At 37.2% G+C, this 19,478-nt stretch overlaps 1 protein-coding gene across 2 annotated transcripts in view; it reads right to left on the reverse strand.

The window, feature by feature from the left end:
* The window catches only part of GRID2 (glutamate ionotropic receptor delta type subunit 2), a 1,614,208-nt gene that overhangs the window by 607,568 nt on the left and 987,162 nt on the right, over positions 1-19,478 (reverse strand). For both annotated transcript variants that reach the window (XM_068975313.1, XM_068975312.1), the window contains one exon: positions 3,929-3,982. In XM_068975313.1, the coding sequence (XP_068831414.1) occupies positions 3,929-3,982 (54 nt within the window). The remainder of the gene's footprint in view (positions 1-3,928; positions 3,983-19,478) is intronic.

Raw genomic sequence — 19,478 nt, forward strand, 5'->3', positions numbered from 1 at the left:
TTCTTGCTGCTCTAAACAGTGTGTGTGTGTGTGTGTGTATACATTAAGTGGTATTGAAACACTAAGTGGTATTGACCTGCTCTGCCTAAAATTACATCTCTGCTCGAGGACTAGTAAGGAGGGCTGCGGGTAAAAAAGAGCTAAGGGTTTCAGTAACAAAGAGAAGTTACATTTATAACAATTTACAGTAGGAAACTAACATGTGGATGAGAAAAGAACTGAGGTTTTCTACACTGTTCTATACTTCTAATATGCATTTATGTATGTATATCTTCTCATCTGAATTTCTAACTTGTAACACTTAAATAAAGTGCTAGGCCATCTGCTTCGTGACTCTGAAGGGATGAAAATACTTATAAGGAAAGGCTGTTCTCTGCTGGATCACCTGATTGCAGGGAAAAGATAAATACCATTTCCAACTACTAGCATATGATTGGGAGAAGGCAATGGCACCCCACTCTAGTACTCTTGCCTGGAAAATCCCATGGATGGAGGAGCCTGGTGGGCTGCAGTCCATGGGGTCGCTAAGAGTCGGACACGACTGAGTGACTGCACTTTCACTTTTCACTTTCATGCATTGGAGAAGGAAATGGCAACCCACTCCAGTGTTCTTGCCTGGAGAATCCCAGGGACGGAGGAGCCTGGTGGGCTGCCGTCTATGGGGTCGCACAGAGTCGGACACGACTGAAGCGACTTAGCAGCAGCAGCAGCAGCAGCAGCATATGATTGATTACACCATATGAACTAGCATAGCCTCTCATTATTACAGCACATTTGATGCAAATGAAAGAAATACACTGTTTTCAAGCTTTAGCATCAATTTGTATCATGATGCACAATGCCAACTTTGATTTATAGTTTCTCTTTGAGAAACTGTTGGTGCAATAAGATTAAGTAAATGTTTGCAACCCATTTTAAAATTAGCAACAAAATAGTAGCTACACAAACCAAACTAATCAGATTCACAATGTCCATGTTCAAACAAAATGGGCATTTGCAAGTTGCTGGACTTCGTTGTTGTTGTTGCTCCTTTTAGAGTTTATTATTTTCCTAGGAAACTTGAGGAATTCATGTTTGTCATTTTATGAAAATTAAGATAAAATTTGATTCATTTATTATAAACAGACCTATAAAACAAATAAAGGTAGTGAGACTCAAGTTTCCTGAGGCATATTTCAGAGAGAATGAGGTGGCTGGATGGAATCATGTAGAATTAAGTGGGTTGAGCACAGATACATATATGGATGGTATTTCTTAGGGATGAAAGTACAGAAAATATGCTTGATCTCTGATTTCTTTAAGCCTAGTTTAGGGAAAAAATATGATAACCAATGTAAACAGTGCGGGCTGTGACCATGAGATTTTTCAAAGACTTAAGTGGTATTGACCTGCTCTGCCTAAAATTACATCTCTGGTCAAGGACCAGTAAGGAAGACTGTGAGTAAAAAAGAGATAAGGGTTTCAGTAATAGTAAAAGTGAAGCTCTAGTTATAACAATTTACAGTGGGAAACTAACATGTGAATGAAAAAACACCAAGGTTTTCTATACTGTGTTCTAAGCTTCTAATATATATTGTTTTTTGTGTGGATTGTTTTTTTGTAAAATAGGGACTCAAATTATGAAACAATTGTTGAAAGACATCATTTGCCCTAATATTTGATGAAATAAAACTTAATGAGAAGTTTAACAGAATGAGTTACAATCTTTATGAAAGATACAGTAAAATATAAGCTATTGCTCTTTCCATAAATGAAATACATACTACTCAACTTCCTCTTTATAATATGAAAAAGCAATTTCTTCCATAGCACAAACTGACAAGCAAGCAGTAGACAGATGGTCATTGGTGCCATGGGAAGCTCTCTCTACCTGGATTCACATTTTCAAGATACAAGGATAACATTAGAAGTTAAGTTGAATATCGGGAAAATGTTAATTCAGGAGTCCTTTCTGCAGTCTTACCAAAGATTAGAAAAGAATGGGCATTTCCATTTATCAATTGTAAGTGTTAATTTGTTTGATTAATCCATGTCTCTAAAGAGGCAAGAAATCACTTTTTCCCCCTGGTCATCGATATTGACACAAACAAGTAAAACAGCTCCAGTTTGTTTCATATCAAAATAGGTGTGTGGCCTAGTCCTCATCAGAAGCTGGGTGTGAAACAAAAACTAGAAATTAGGAGGATTCTCTATTTCAAAAAACAGTAATCCAGAAAATATTAAGCTAAAGACAAAAAGTAACAGAAAAGTTATTGGCTCCTATAAGATTGAAATTTAAGAGCACAAATTTCAAAAATGTAATCTATAAGGAAAATTAAAAAAAAAAAAACAAAAACAGGCAACAACAACCAAAACTTTAGACTGGAAAAGATTAAGTTTTAAATCTCATTATTACTACTTAATAGTTCCATAATATTTGACAAATCATTCGATTTATTTGAACCTTAGATTCTTTGGGGAAAAAAGAGATAAAAATACCTAGAAAAGGTATTTCTAGGTATGTGGTTTGTTTGTTGTCTCCCTTTCCCTTAATCCATCCTGATGTTTAGTCATTCTAGATTGACTTAAAAACTTCACTGAAAAGCAGATCTGACATACACACATTATCTGTGGGGATCTCTGAAGAACACATCTTAATGTGACATAAGAAATACACTGACAAATCATGTAGAATCAAAGTCTGGCAGGCAAAAAACAGGTTTGTAAAATGTTTCCAGTACCTTTAAACTGAACAAACAAGAACCATCAAGAGAGCTAAAATTCAGCAATGAAGGGTGTTTAGGAGAAACAACTTGAAACTAAGAATCATTTTTATTTCTCTGTATAAGGAAAGGCAAGACCCCATTTCCTCAATACTTTATAACACTATTTATTATTCAACAAAATAATATGTGAGTAAGTGATCTGTGAACTTTTAATGTATTCTGATCATTAATGCAATACCATTTACTGAGTGTCATTTGTTAGGCACCATGTTCAGAGCATTCAATAATATTTCACTTAATTTTCATTAAGAACTGGTAAAGTAAATGTTGTTATACATACAGCACAAACTAACAAATAACCCCTGAGGCATAGGATATTTTATTATATATCCATAGTAACACAGCTAGGAACCAATTTCAAAGTCAGGATTGAGCCTATCTTGCTGAATTCAAGACTAGAATTCTTGCCAAAAATGCTGTTTTGCTCCTGAGATAAAATGTATTATTCTATAATTCAACATTAGTATCATTTGATAAACAACACATTATTTTTTCCATAAGTAATAATAGATATACTAAATACTAGATCATTATCTCATTATTTGACTGATCTACTCATTTTCCTTTCCAACTCTGACAGGCAGGTGCTAATGGAACAACTTATTTCACATGCTCTCATGTTATAATACTGTATTTTTAATGTTATGCATTGTTTTTGCAAAAAAAAAAAAATCTTTCACAAGAAATTTGACAAGTCGGTGGATTTTAAAACAGTTGTGTTTCTTTTTGAAAAGCAAAACAATCTGCTCTTATTTATTCATATTCATGTGAGGAACTATTTAATCCACTTGTAAGGGGGTGGGATATAAAAGTTCTAGAAACAACAGTAAAATATAAATGGAACACAGGCCCTCCACTGGGAGGGATTCACTTTGCTTACAAAGGAGAACTGTACTTTTTATAAAAATGATCTCTGATGTACGCAGTGTGTGCCAACGGAAAAGGCTAAAAGATACTCAGTGGGGAAGATGTTCTGTATTTATTTTATTCATACAAAGCCCTTTATAATTTGCAAAAACTCCTTATGCTATTTAATGGCATCCTTTCAGTGAGCTGAACGTTTACTCTGTGTTCTGTTTCCTGTTAGAAGTTTAAAGCTATAGCTGTGACTATACATATGAAAACAGGACTCAGAATTGACAGTAAGGTTTAGTTAGATTTACCTCATTTATAATGATCCAGTGACAGTCAAAAGCAACCAAATTAGTCTCCACAACCTGGAACAGAAAACAAACCAGCTCTCAGTCAGCATTAATTGTGAAAAACAAACCAAACTAAAAAGATATATTTGACAAATGACAAAAATATATCACATGTCGGAAAGGTCCTTTTCAACTGAAAAGTCAATGAAAGTGGAAAACTGTTACAGAAAAACATGGTAGAAGCATTTGTGCTCATCTTGTAAGCGCAGTGTAGACTCGCTAAGTTTGAAAATAAAGTTAATTAAAAGCCTAGAAAAACAAAGGCTTCAAATGAAAAAAAGAATACAAACAATACCATTTTTGTGATTTAACTGAGTACAATTTGCATTGAATTTCCTAATCCAAATAAAGCTTTGGTGACCTTGTATCATCTACCTAATAAATATCTAAGGATATTAGATATCTTAGATATCTAAATATCTAATACCTAATATATCCTTCCATTATCTGGCTCTAACTTAATATTCTTATCCATTACTTCCCTGTGTATATGTTTCGTCATTGTCTTGACAAAGTAAAATGTCCATGTTCTAAGAAGTTTTGAGTATGCATATTGAGGAGATCCAATTGTAAAATTACCTGAATGAAAAGACTATAAAAGTGATGGAAATTATATTAGCACAAGTTATAGTTGGTTAATTTCAGTAGTTTTGCTAATAATATGAGCAGAAAGAAAACTTATGTAAAAGAAAAAGTAAACTATGTATAGGTAGCAAACTTGACTGAATAGCTTTAAATAAATTGATTCTAAATTATCCTTGGCTTAGGCCAAAAAAGTAACCCTATTGCAGTGCATTTCCATTCTATCCAACTTTATCATGAACATCCTAAGACATGTTCTTATGATTCATGCCATGGAACATAGAGATAAAAGTTAGGGTAGATTGTTTTGTAAGAGATTGCCGTGCTATTTTCAGCAGTAACACCAAAAGGTCAGGTTTTAAGTGAAGATGCTTTCTAATAACCAGCAAGGAATTGCTATAAAGTGTGAATTACTTGGAGATCAGTCTTGAGTGTTCATCGGAAGGGCTGATGCTGAAGCTGAAACTCCAAGAATTTGGCCACCTCATGCTCATTGGAAAAGACCCTGATGCTGGGAAAGATTGCGGGCAGGAGGAGAAGGGGATGACAGAGGATGAGATGGCTGGGTGGCATCACCGACTCGATGGACATGAGTTTGAGTCAACTGTGGGAGTTGGTGATGGACAGGGAGGCCTGGCGTGCTGCAATTCATGGGGTTGCAAAGAGTCAGACACAACTGAGTGACTGAACTGAACCAAAATGAACTGATGAATTATTTTTGGAGAGGAAAATGGCAATCCACTCCAGTATTCTTGCCTGGATAATCCCATGGACAGAGAAGCCTGGTGGGCTACAGTCCATGGGGTCGCAGGGAGTCTCACACAACTGAGTGACTAGCGCATACATGGTGCATACATTACTTTCGGGGGTTAGTCTTTGTCCTACTGAGAAATGCCTACTGAAATATCCACTGAATCATGAGAAGCACAATTGGAATTACATTTATGTGAGTCAATACTTTCTCAATTATGTAATTATTCGGAGAATATTTTTTAAATTTTGGTATACATTTTATACTATTTCCAAATATATCATCACATAGATTCCTATGACCTTACTAAGGTGACTTGATAATAAATATCTTATCATAGAAGTGAGGACATGTGATCTATTTTTAAGCTATACTATTATTATTGCTTTTGAAATACATACATGTTCAACTTTAGGTGAAACAATGTAGAAAGCATGACCAATGGCAGTTTTCAATTTTAGCTTAAGAAGTCATTTTATACCAGTAATGGCATCCATTGTTTCTAATTTAATCATTATTTTACTTTAATCATCTTAAATAAACTATCACCAGTAACTTATTAGCAATAAAAAGTGTTGTACAAAAAAAGTGTTATAAAAGCTATCTATTTATATTAAGTGTATATTTATATATTATGTTGATATGTATACATGACCTACTATTATATCTATACCAGTGTGTAATATATGTATATATTAATATATATATATATCTCCAGAGAAATAAATTTTACACTAGAGTTAAAAGAAAAGGTAAAAAGGAGTGATAATAATATTGTTTATGTTTTTCCCAATCAAATGGAGCTAAGGTGAACACTCTTAGGAAAGACAAATTTACACATAAATTCTCAGTTAATTTTGTAGATAACAAATATCAAACAACTATTATAAATACTAAATCAATACATCTATCTGATAATTTAACTTTTTATTCATATTAATCACTTTCCATTTGATATATTTTAGACTAAGTAATGTATCGAACTAACTGCATTACCAGCTTGAAATACTGAATTAGTAATACATCTGGACAAAGGATTAAGAAGATATGTAAGACATTCTAGAATATTCTAAGTCTTCATATTTATTTACACTTATACTAGGGGCTTTCCCAGTGGCTTAGTGGTAAAGAGTCTGTCTGTAATGCAGGAGACTTGCAGGAGACATAGGTTTGATTCCTGGGTCAGGAAGATCCCCTGGAGTAGGAAATGGCAACTGACTGCATTATATTCTTGCCTGGAAAATCCCATAGACAGAGGAACCTGGACAGCTACAGGATCACGAGGTTGCAAAAGAGTCAGACACGACTGAGCAGCTAAACAACAACATACCAGAACTCGGATCAGAGAAATTGTTTCTTTTTCTTATCTTCCTTACTTAAGTAGAACATTTCCTATTTCAGCAGTAAACATATTTTAAACCAATGGAAAGGATTAAGCAATTTGATTGAAATATTTATTCCTTTTTTATTTTTCTAGTGGGAACCTATTTTACACTTAATTCCATCACTTTTATAGTTGTTTGGTTTCATTCTGTGGACTTGTATAAACATCTAGCAAGTTAGTACAACCTAACTATACTATTTACTCCCAAATTTCAATTTTTGTTGATTGTTATGAAATAATAAAGGTCCTACAAATAATGTATACTGTATTACCATATAATAATAAGCACTCCCCAAAAGATCACGTGATGCTTGGGCTATGAAAGACAATGGCAGTAAGAAAAGATTAACCAGTGGTTTAACTAGTAGGTTTGGTTACAATATAACAGGAATAAGGGAAGTAGGGGTTTTCCTGGGTTATCTGTTTCTCTCCCTTCTTGTCCCATGCTTCTCGTGTAACACTACACATGTATACATTAATAACATAGAGGGAGCCAGGTTCATATTCATATAGAGCTGCTTCCACATCAACGTAGAGTAACACAGTTATAACAAATGAGACTATCCTACTTCCCAAGCAGCTTAGCTTACTTTAAGAAAATTGAACAAAAAAGGGGGAAAAAAATCAAGTCCTGTCAGGAAGACAAGCGATGAGTAAGGACAGGCCATCTGTCACTGGCAGGAACTTTAGAACTTCTGAATCTTTGGAAAAGCCTGACAATTTATCACCATGTCTTCCATCATCCATTCTCAAATCTTTAGATGTGCTAAATATAAGACAATCCAAAGCAAAGAAACTGCCGGAGCGTATATCTCACTGGTAATAAATGTGGAACAGTTCCTATGAGCACAGAGGACAATTTAATTGACTCAACAATAACAGCAGCATGCTGTTTTTCACTCAGCCTTGTAGCTTAACTAAATTAAGCTCACTCCCTTTGCAGGATATACTATATAATCCAAATTTGTGTGAAGGGTTCCCGTGCTCTGTGCATCTGCAGCAGCAAACATATCAGGTGTTTGCTTGCTACCACTGCCCATTCACTTTCACTTTTCACTTTCACGCATTGGAGAAGGAAATGGCAACCCACTCCAGTATTCTTGCCTGGTGAATCCCAGGGATGGGGGAACGTGGTGGGCTGCTGTCTATGGGGTTGCACAGAGTTGGACATGACTGAAGCGACTTAACAGCAGCAGCACTGCCCATTCCAAATTGTCAAGTGGAATCCTTGAGTGATAGTCTACCTTGGGAAAGGCACTCATAGTTATTTGGAGCAAGTGGCCAAAGAAATACTGAAAAGTTACTCCCATCCTGTCTCCTCATCTACTACGATACTATAGCTTATATCTGCATTTCTCGAACTGTATTCTGTGGGACACTATTTTCCCTAAAATTTGTTAGCTTTCTGTAGCCAAACCCGATTGAGAAATGTTGAGTTAAGCCAAGTTAAAGAGATGTATTACTGCATTAATCCTCAAAGCTTTTAACAGGTTAATATCAATACTGAAATATAACTAACATAAAAGTCATATTAATGTGCAATACTGTTTCATACATTATTATTTTGAGCATATGGCTTCAGACTGAAGAGCATGAGCTCTGAAGTCAGAGATTTTTCTCCATTATCTTACAGTGTGACTTTGAACATATGACCAATTCTGTGGCCTCAGTTTCCTTCTTTGTCATGAGGGTTAATGACAGGACCCACAACTAAACTACCACTAAGAGTCATGACAAAGGTTAAATGCAGTAATAGCTCATACTAAAAACTCTCAGTGAATACCAACACCTTATACTTTAATAAATGTGCTTTATGGATCTCCGAGGTACTTGGAACTTAGCATATTCCAAAAGATTTTGATCATGGAAACCATTTTTCCCCACTGCAAATCTCATGGGATTAGTACTTTTGGGGAGATATAGACTGGAACCTATGCTAACTTAGTCACACATATTTAAGAGTTCTAAAATTGTACTGCAGCACCACAAGAAAATTCACAATTTCAAAAGCATGGCCTTATAATAATCCTAGAGAGAGTTTTCCAACTAATAAAGGAAAATTTTTTTCACAAAACAAAAACTTATACAAAAAGTTGAATCAACATATTTTATGTAAAACCCAAATGCATATGTAATAGTTCTAACAAAAGAATAATACTTGTTCTTTTTTCATTTTTTATTAAATCTTTTAAATTTTTATCCATTTCTAGTTAAAATAAGATAAAACCAAATCAACACTATTTCTTTTGCAATAAAATATAGAAGATATGTATCAAGTATAAAATTTATAGTACATAATAGATTATTAGCAAGGAATTCATGGATTTACAGTACAAACTCAATATCCAATTGTCTGAATGTCATATATGGGTCAATTGTACTATTAATACAATAGAGTTCTGCTATAAAACACAATACAATTAAATACTGTAATTTTCTGAAATACAGAGTCATAATACAAAGCCTCTGACTTCAAGGACATTAAACATGCACATGGCTTTACTTTGTTTTTGTTTTTAGCTTATTTGGTCTTCTTCTCACTAGAAGAAGTAAGTTCAGTTCAGTCCCTCAGTTGTGTCCAACTCTTTGTGACCCTGAGGACTTCAACACACCAGGTCTCCTTGTCCATCACCAACTCCCGGACTTTACTCAAACTCTTGTCCATTGAGTCAGTGATGCCATCCAACCACCTCATCTTCAGTCAGCCCCTTCTCCCACCTTCAATCTTTCCCAGCATCAGGGGCTTTTCTTTTTTTTTTTTTTAATTTTTATTTTTACTTTATTTTACTTTACAATACTGTATTGGTTTTGCCATAAATTGACATGAATCCACCACGGGTGTACATGAGTTCCCAAACATGAACCGCCCTCCCACCTCCCACCCCATATCATCTCTCTGGATCATCCCTGTACATCAGCCCCAACCATCCTGTACCTTGCATTGAACATAGACTGGCGATTTGTTTCTTACATGATAGCATACATGTTTCAATGCCATTCACCCAAATCATCCCACCCTCTCCCTCTCCCACAGAGTCCAAAAATCTGCTCTACACCTCTGTGTCTCTTTTGCTGTCTTGCATACAGGGTCATCATTGCCATCTTTCTAAATTCCATATATATGTGTTAGTATACTGTATTGGTGTTTTTCTTTTCACCCTGTATAATCGGATCCAGTTTCATCCATCTCATCAGAACTGATTCAAATGTATTCTTTTTAATGGCTGAGTAATACTCCATTGTGTATATGTACCACCACTTTCTTATCCATTCATTTGCTGATGGACATCTAGGTTGTTTCCATGTCCTGGCTATTATAAACAGTGCTGCGATGAACAGTGGGGTACATGTGTCTCTTTCAATTCTGGTTTCCTTGGTGTGTATGCCCAGCAGTGGGATTGCTGGGTCATAAGGCAGTTCTATTTGCAATTTTTTAAGGAATCTCCACACTGTTCTCCATAGTGGCTGTACTAGTTTGCATTCCCACCAACAGTGTAGGAGGGTTCCCTTTTCTCCACACCCTCTCCAGCATTTATTGCTTGCAGACTTTTGGATCACAGCCATTCTGACTGGTGTGAAGTAGTACCTCATTGTGGTCTTGATTTGCATTTCTCTGATAATGAGTGATGTTGAGCATCTTTTCATGTGTTTGTTAGCCATCTGTATGTCTTTTTTGGAGAAATGTCTATTTAGTTCTTTGGCCCATTTTTTGATTGGGTCGTTTATTTTTCTGGACTTGAGCTGCATAAGTTGCTTGCATATTTTTGAGATTAGTTGTTTGTCAGTTGCTTCATTTGCTATTATTTTCTCCCATTCAGAAGGCTGTCTTTTTACCTTGCTTATATGAGTCAGTTCTCTGTATCAGGTGGCCAAAGTACTGGAGTTTCAGCTTTAGCATCAGCCCTTCCAATGAATATTCAGGACTGATTTCCTTTAGGATGGACTAGTTGGATCTCTTTGCTTTCCAAGGAACTCTCAAGAGTCTTCTCCAACACCACAGTTCAAAGCATCAATTCATCGGCGCTCAGCTTTCTTTATAGTCCAACTCTCACTTCCATACATGGCTACTGGAAAAAAACATAGCTTTCTCTACATGGACCTTTATTGCTAAATAATGTTTCTGGTTTTTATTAAGCTGTTTAGGTTGGTCATAACTTTTTTTCCAAGGAGCAAGCGGCTTTTAATTTCCTGGCTGCAGTCACAATCTGCAGTGATTTTGAAGCCCCCCCAAATAAAGCCTGTCACTGTTTCCACTGTTTCCCCATCTATTTGCCATGAAGTCATGGGACCAGATGCCATGACCTTAGTTTTCTGAATGTTGAGCTTTAAGCAACTTTTTCACTCTCCTCTTTCACTTTCATCAGGCAACTCTTTAGTTCTCCTCTTTCTGCCATAAGGGTGGTGTCATCCTTATGACACGTATCTCATACGCTAGCAAAGGAATGCTCAAAATTCTCCAGATCAGTCTTCAACAGTATGTGAACCACTAGATTTAAAAAAGGCAGAGGAACCAGAGATCAATTGCCATGATCTTAGTTTTCTGAGGTTAAGTTTTCTAAGGTTAGTTTTTCTAAGGTTTCCTTAGTTTTTCTAAGGTTATTCTAAGTTTTTTTCTATGGCTTTTCTAATTTTTTATTAGTTTTTCTAAACTTAAGTTTTCTTAGCATATCTGAGGTTATTGATATTTCTCCTTTATTCCAGCTTGTGCTTCATCTAGTCAAGCATTTCTCATGATGTACTCTGAATATAAGTTAAATAAGCAGGGTGACAATATATAGCCTGGAAGTACTCTTTTCTCATGGAACCAGTCTGTTGTTCCATGTCTAGCTCTAACTGTTGCTTCTTGACCTGCATACAGATTTCTCAGGAGGCAGGTCAGGTGGCCTGGTAATCCCATCTCTTTAAGAATTTTCCACAGTTTGTTGTCACCCACACAGTCAAAGGTTTTTTGGCGTGGTAAATAAAGCAGAAGTAGATGTTTTTCTGGAACTCTCTTGCTTTTTTAATGATCCAGTGGATGTTGGCAATTTGATCTCAGGTTCCTCTGCCTTTTCTAAATCCAGCGGTTCACATACTGTTGAAGAATGGCAGGAGAATTTTGAGCATCCCTTTGCCAGCATACGAGAAGAGTGTAACTGTGCGGTAGTTTGAGCATTTTTTGCATTGCCTTTCTTTGGGATTGGAATGAAAACTGACATTCTCTAGTCCTGTGGCCACTGCTGAGTATTCCAAGTTTGCTGGCATAGTGAGTGTAGCACTTTCACAGCATTATCTTTTAGGATTTGAAATAGTCAACTGGAATTCCATCGCCTCTGTTAGCTTTGTTCATAGTGATGCATCCTAAGGTGCAGTTGACTTCTCATTCCAGAATTTCTGGCTCTAGGTGAGTGATCACACCATCGTGATTATCTTGGTCGTGAAGATCTATTTTGTATAGTTCTTCTGTGTATTCTTGCCACCTCTTCTTAATCTTCTGCTTATATTAGGTCCATACCATTTCTGTCCTTTATCAAGCCCATCTTTGCATGAAATATTCCCTTGGTATCTCTAATTTTCTTGAAGAGATCTCTAGTCTTTCCCATTCTGTTCTTTTCCACTATTTCTTTGCATTGATCACTGAGGAAGGCTTTCTTATCTCTCCTTGCCGTTCTTTGGAACTCTGCATTCAAATGGGTATATCTTTCCTTTTCTTCTTTTCCTTTCACTTCTCTTCATTTCATAGCTGTTTGTAAGGCCTCCTCAGTCAACCATTTTTCCTTTTTTGCATTTTTTTCTTAGGGAATATCTTGATAACCATTTCCTGTACAATGACATGAACCTCCATCCATAGTTGTTCAGGCACTCTATCACTTCTAATCCCTTTAATCCATTTGTCACTTCCACTGGATAATCATAAAGGATTTGATTTAGGTCATACCTAAATGGTCTAGTGGTTTTCCCTACTTTCTTCAATTTAAGTCTGAATTTGGCAATAAGGAGTTCATTATCTTAGCCACAGTCAGCTTCTAGTCTTGTTTTTGCTGACTGTATAGAGCTTTTCCATCTTTGGCTACAAAGAATAGAATCAATTTGATTTCAGTATTGACCATGTAGTGATGTCCATGCATAGAGTTCAACTGTGGAGTTCATGTAGAAAGATGAACTCCCCGGGTTGTTAGGTGCCCTATATGCTACTGGAGAAGAGTGGAGAAATAAATCTAGAAAGAATGAAGAGATGGAGCCAAAGCAAAACACCACCCAGTTGTGGATGTGACTGGTGATGGAAGTAAAGTCCAATGGTGTAAACAGCAATATTGCATAGGAACCTGGAATGTTAGGTCCATCAATTAACGCAAATTGGAAGTGGTCAAACAGGAGATGGCAAGTGTGAACATCAACAATTTAGGAATCAGCAAACTAAAATGGACTTGAATGGGTGAATTTAACTCAGATGACCATTATATCAACTACTGTGGGCAAGAATCCCTTAGAGGAAATGGAGTAGCCATCATAGTGAACAGGAGAGTTCAAAATGCAGTTCTTGGATGCAGTCTCAAAAATGACAGAATGATTTTTGTTCATTTCCAAGGCAAACCATTTACTATTACAGTAACCAAGCCTATGCCCTGACCAATAACTCTCAAGAAGCTGAAGCAGAATGGTTCTATGAAGACCTACAAGACCTTTTAGAACTAACATCCAAAAAAGATGTCCTTTTCATTATACAGGCCTGGAATGGAAAAGTAGGAAGTCAAGAAACATCTGGAGTAACGGGCAAATTTGGCCTTGGAGTACAGAATGAAGCAGGGCAAAGGCTAATAGAGTTTTGACATTGTACAGGAGAAAGGGATCAAGACCATCCCCAAGGAAAAGAAATGCAAAAACGCAAAATGGTTGTCTGAGGAGGCCTTACAAATAGCTGTGAAAAGAAGGGACATGAAAAGCAAAGGAGAAAAGGAAAGATATTCCCATTTGAATGCAGAGTTCCAAAGAATAGCAAGGAGAGATAAGAAAGCCCTCCTCAATGATCAATGCAAAGAAATGAGGAAAACAACAGAATGGGAAAGACTAGAGATTGCTTCAAGAAAATTAGAGATGCCAAGGGAACATTTCATACAAAGATGGGCTCGATAAAGGACAGAAATGGTCTGGACCTAACAGAAGCAGAAGACATTAAGAAGAGGTGGCAAGAATACACAGAAGAACTGTACAAAAAAGATCTTCATGACCAAGATAATCACGAAGGTGTGATCACTCACCTAGAGCCAGATATTCTGGAATGTGAAATCAAGTGGGCCTTAGAAAGCATCACTAAAAACAAAGCTATTGGAGGTGATGGAATACTGGTTGAGCTATTTCAAATCCTGAAAGATGATGCTGTGAAAGTGCTGCATTGAATATGCCAGCAAATTTGGAAAACTCAGCAGTGGCCACAGGACTGCAAAAGCTCAGTTTTCATTCCAATCCCAAAGAAAGGCAATGCCAAAGAATGCTCAAACTACCGCACAATTGCACTCATCTCACACACTAGTAAAGTAATGCTCAAAATTCTCCAAGCCAGGCTTCAGCAATACGTGAACCATGAACTTCCAGATGTTCAGGCTGGTTTTAGAAAAGGCAGAGGAACCAGAGATCAAATTGCCAACATCCACTGGATCATCAAAAAAGTAAGAGAGTTCGAGAAAAACATTAATTTCTGCTTTAGTGACTATGCCAAAGCCTTTGACTGTGTGGATCACAATAAACTGTGGAAAATTCTGAAAGAGATGGGAATACCAGACCACCTGACATGCCTCTTGAGAAACCTGTATGCAGGTCAGGAAGCAACAGTTAGAACTGGACATGGAACAACAGACTGGTTCCAAATAGGGAAAGGAGTACGTCAAGGCTGTATATTGTCACTCTGCTTATTTAACTTCTATGCAGAGTACATCATGAGAAACGCTGGGCTGGAAGAAGCACAAGCTGGAATCAAGACTGCTGGGAGAAATATCAATAGACTCAGATATGCAGATGACACCACCCTTATGGCAGGAAGTGAAGAGGAACTAAAAAGCCTCTTGATGAAAGTGAAAGAGGAGAGTGAAAAAGTTGGCTTAAAGTTCAACATTCAGAAAACGAAGATCATGGCATCTGGTCTCATCACTTCATGGGAAATAGATGGGGAAACAGTGGAAACAGTGTCAGACTTTATTTTTCTGGGCTCCAAAATCATTGCAGATGGTGATTGCAGCCATGAAATTAAAAGACGGTTACTCCTTGGAAGAAAAGTTATGACCAACCAACCTAGATAGCATATTCAAAAGCAGAGCCATTACTTTGCCAACAAAGGTCCATCTATCAAGGCTATGGTTTTTCCAGTCGTCATGTATAGATGTGAGAGTTGGACTGTGAAGAAAGCCAAGTGCCGAAGAATTGATTGTTTTCAACTGTGGTGTTGGAGAAGACTCTTGAGAGTCCCTTGGACTGCAAGGAGATCCAATCAATCTATCCTAAAGGAGACCAGTCCTGGGTGTTCAGTGGAAGGACTGATGCTGAGGCTGAAACTCCAATACTATGGCCACCTCATGTGAAGAGTTGACTCACTGGAAAAGACCCTGATGCTGGGAGGAATTGGGGGCAGGAGGAGAAGGGGACAGCAGAGGATTAGATGGCTGGATGGCATCACTGACTCGATGGACGTGAATCTGAGTGAACTCCGAGAGTTGGTGATGGACAGGGAGGTCTGGTTGCAAGGAATAGGATGTGACTGAGCGACTGAACTAAACTGAACTGAAGAGAATGCACTGGTCATAGCAAACATCGTCTTCCAACAATACAAGAGAAGACTCTACACGTGGACATCACCAGATGGTTAATACCAAAATCAGAAGAACTGAAGCCACTGGGGTATCATTTGTGTGGTTTCCATTTTTAAATCCCAAGTATGTCCAGCAGATGGCATTAGTAACGTCTTGCACTGATAATGGGCAGCAAGAGAATATTCTGAAAAGACTGCCTTGTTTGCATTTCCCCTGGAGCTCAGCATGGGTCCCCAACTCTCTTGTGTTCTTATCCAAGCAGCCACTATCTGCCATCCCACTCTGTGCCTTTTGCTTTAGAATCTCCGCTCCGATCTTCCAGCTGGAAGACCACAAATATACTTTCATCCAAATCCTCTTGTCATTACTGCCAAAGTTATTTCATAAACGGATATGCTAGAATTATTGTTACTGCTGTGCAGTTGGGTCTTCCCACATCCCCTGGGAGATGGAAATATGCCACCGCTGAGATTTGGCCAACATTATGCTACCTGCTATGCTTGTTAATGTGGAAAGATGGGTGCTAAAGAAAGAAACTAGGGAATCTGTGTTCCTCATATGGCATTGACCACTTTCCTGTGTCCTATATTACTAAGCAGTGATTAAAAGTGAATTCAAGATTTTAATACCTCGCCTGATGAGGAGATAAATAAATATTTGACAATTATTTCTAGTGAAGGGAACCACCATGCTGCTGTTTTTGATTCTGGTTGCATTGGTGTTTTTTTCAGATGTCAGCCATACTGATAAAACATACATCATTCCAAAACAACTAGGAAAAGCAGTGTTTGCTGAAAGATCACCCATCCTTTGCCTTATCCCTTTTTTTTTATCATATTCTAATATGTTAACTTTTAGCACAAGAAATGAATTACATTAAAAATATTTATTTTATTTTATTTATTTTTAAAAGTTAAATGACCCTTTGCAGAGTATATTAATTCTTACGTATAACTGGCTAAAAAAATAAATATAAGTTTTTACTCGGATTTTGATAAGAAGCTTAAAATGATGATTTGGGCACAAATTTGCACTTAATTGCTGGGCTTTATGAAATGAGGCTTTCTTGGTATCTTAAAGCAAATAAAGAAAAAATCTTACAGAGAAATCTACTGATCACATCAAAAGGCAACATACAGGCCCTTCACAATTGTGAACTTTCATGCCTTTGCTCTATTCCTTTTGATCTCTTCTCTATCCTCTCCCCCTGACAGAGCATTTCTCAGAATTCAAAGACTGAAACAAACGTCAAATCCTTTCCCACTCCTGCCATCCTGACCTCAGGCAGTATTGCTCCCCCTCTTGCACGCTCTAACACCGTGCCTTTACTCCAGCCTTGATTACACAGTGTGTAGTTCTGTAACTGGCTGTGAGGGCATCTGGTGTTTTATATCCTCCATACTCCCTGTGCTTCAGCTCAGCTGGCTTTCTTGCTGGTCCTCAGTAGAGTCAATCTTTGCCCTTGCTTGACCTCCTGGATTGTTCTTTCACTCAAGACGTGCACTTGGTCCCTCCTTCCCTTCATCTAGCTTTCTGTCTTAATGTCAGTCCAGCAGGCATGCCTTTCATGACCCCCCTATGCACGATCCCCCACAAGACACACACACATACACACACACATACACACACACTTATTTACCATCTCTTTCTGTGCATAAAAACATAACCTTCAAAAAAGAGAGAATTTCATTTTCATCACTGGTCTGTACCTTTAGAATAATCACTGACAGATCATAGGGTTTCAATAAAACTTTTTGCCAGGCACAAGCCACATTTTCACTACATGCTCTTTGTGAATAAAAGAACATTATATAGCCCTAACTCATGTGTATACATCTGTGGGTCCCTACTGCACCTAGGACTAAACCATTTGATAAACTTGTAACAAAAGGAAGTCATTAGATGAAAATTGAGTTTCAGAAAATTAAATCATCAGAAACTGACTCAATTCATATTTAATCTACTGCAGAGACCTTTACTATTTTCATGGTAATGAGGTATAGGAATACCATATTTCAAATGTCAAAAATCAAATATCTCAGAATCTGGAGACTATGTGGTATTAGAAAAAGAATACAAAATTTGAATAATTAGATATGAGTTGAAATGCTTGGTCTTTTTATTGACAGTCAGATATGTTACTTATCCTGAGTTGTAGTTTCCAGATTATCTGAAATACAGTATTTTTAAAAGTGTATAGTGAGGATTAAATAGGTTAGTGTAATGTTTATTGAATGCCATTTATAGCATATCAATAATAATAATAATAATAAAAGCTGACACTTGAGTGCTTACTATTTGCCAGGGACTTAGTGATTTTATAAATTATCCAGTGCTCACAATATCCTTATGATGTGAGCATTACAATTATGTCCACCTTACATATGAAGAAATTGACATAAATCAATCAAATCATAAAGCCAGGGTGAAAGCCAGAGTCAATAACTAGTAAATATCTTTTTGATGTAATATTTTCATAGCCCTCTTTCTCCAGGTTTCAGCAACTAATGCTTTCTTCAAAGTTAAGTTAAACAGAATATTTCAGAATATTGTATGGCATACACTGGAGTTTTATAGATTTGAACTCTGTTGAACTTATTATTGAACCTACTAATCACTTTTAAGAAAGAGAGAATGGTTCATAGTAGAACTTGAGAAATGCAGATGATTTCATCCACGACTCTACACCATGGTGATTTTTCTTAAAGTGGTAGACAAAAATCTGCTTTTCTTTTAGTGTCTTACTTCCCATATTCCATATTCTCTTCAGAATGTGAGCAACTTGCTATACTTGCTAACTGATAATATGTGTGTGTGTGTGTGCGTGTGTGTATTTGTGCATACACTCAGTTGTGTCTGCCTCTTTGTGACTCCATGGACTGTAGCCCGCCAGGCTCCTCTGCCCATGGGATTTTCCAGCAAGAAAATTGGAGTGGGTTGCCATTTTCTACTCCAGGGATATATCTGTGTGTGTTTGTGTGTATGTGTGTGTGTGCGTGTGTGTGTACATAGTCTGATTGTTTTACATCACAGGCCAAAGTGACAAGACCTTCTAGAAGAGAAATGGACAACGATTCTTGGGTATTGTTGCAATAAGGTGTTAGAATCCAGTTTCTGTGGTTAGTTAATCAGCTTTTTATTGTTCTTGAATAACCTGGTCATATTCTGGGTTTTCAGTAGCACATCATTGATGAAAGCCACTATGGAAGCTGACTGTTACTTCTTAAAAGGCATCCCTAGTTTGGTATTTCTGGTATCTCTGGGCTCTTTCAGTATTTCACAGGGACTCTGATTTCTAATTTCAAGGCTTCAGTCACCATCTGCAGTGATTTTGGAGCCCCCCCAAATAAAGTCTCTCACTGCCATGAAATTAAAAGATGCTTGCTCCTTGGAAGAAAAGCTATGACCAATCTAGACAGCATATTAAAAAGTGGAAACATTACTTTGCCCACAAAGGTCCATCTAGTCACAGCTATGGTTTTTCCAGTAGTCATGTATGGATGTGAGAGTTGGCCCATAAAGAAAGCTGAGTGCCTAAGAATTGATGCTGTTGAACTGTGTGTTGGAGAAGACTCTTGAGAGTCCCTTGGACTGCAAGGAGATCCAACCAGTCTATCCTGAAGGAAGTCAGTATTGAATATTCATTGAAAGGACTGATGCTGAAGCTGAAACTTCAATACTTTGGCCACCTGATGTGAAGAACTGACTCATTGGAAAAGACCCTGATGCTAGGAAGGATTGAAGGCAGGAGGAGAAGGGAACAACAGAGGATGAGATGGTTGGATGGCATCACTAACTCGACGGACATGAGTTTGAGCAAGTCCAGGAGTTGGTGATGGACAAGGAAGCCTGGCATACTGCAGTGCATGGGATCACAAAGAGTTGGACATGACTGAGCGACTGAACTGAACTGAACTGCTTTCTAAAATAGTATAATGGTATAAAATGCTGATGATTCTAGAATCAAAAGACTTTATGGAGGAAAAATATTCAAAAAGGTCTTATTCATTTTGA

This window comes from Capricornis sumatraensis, chromosome 7 (genome assembly GCF_032405125.1).
Source record: "Capricornis sumatraensis isolate serow.1 chromosome 7, serow.2, whole genome shotgun sequence".
In the NCBI taxonomy this organism is placed as follows: Eukaryota; Metazoa; Chordata; class Mammalia; order Artiodactyla; family Bovidae; genus Capricornis; species Capricornis sumatraensis.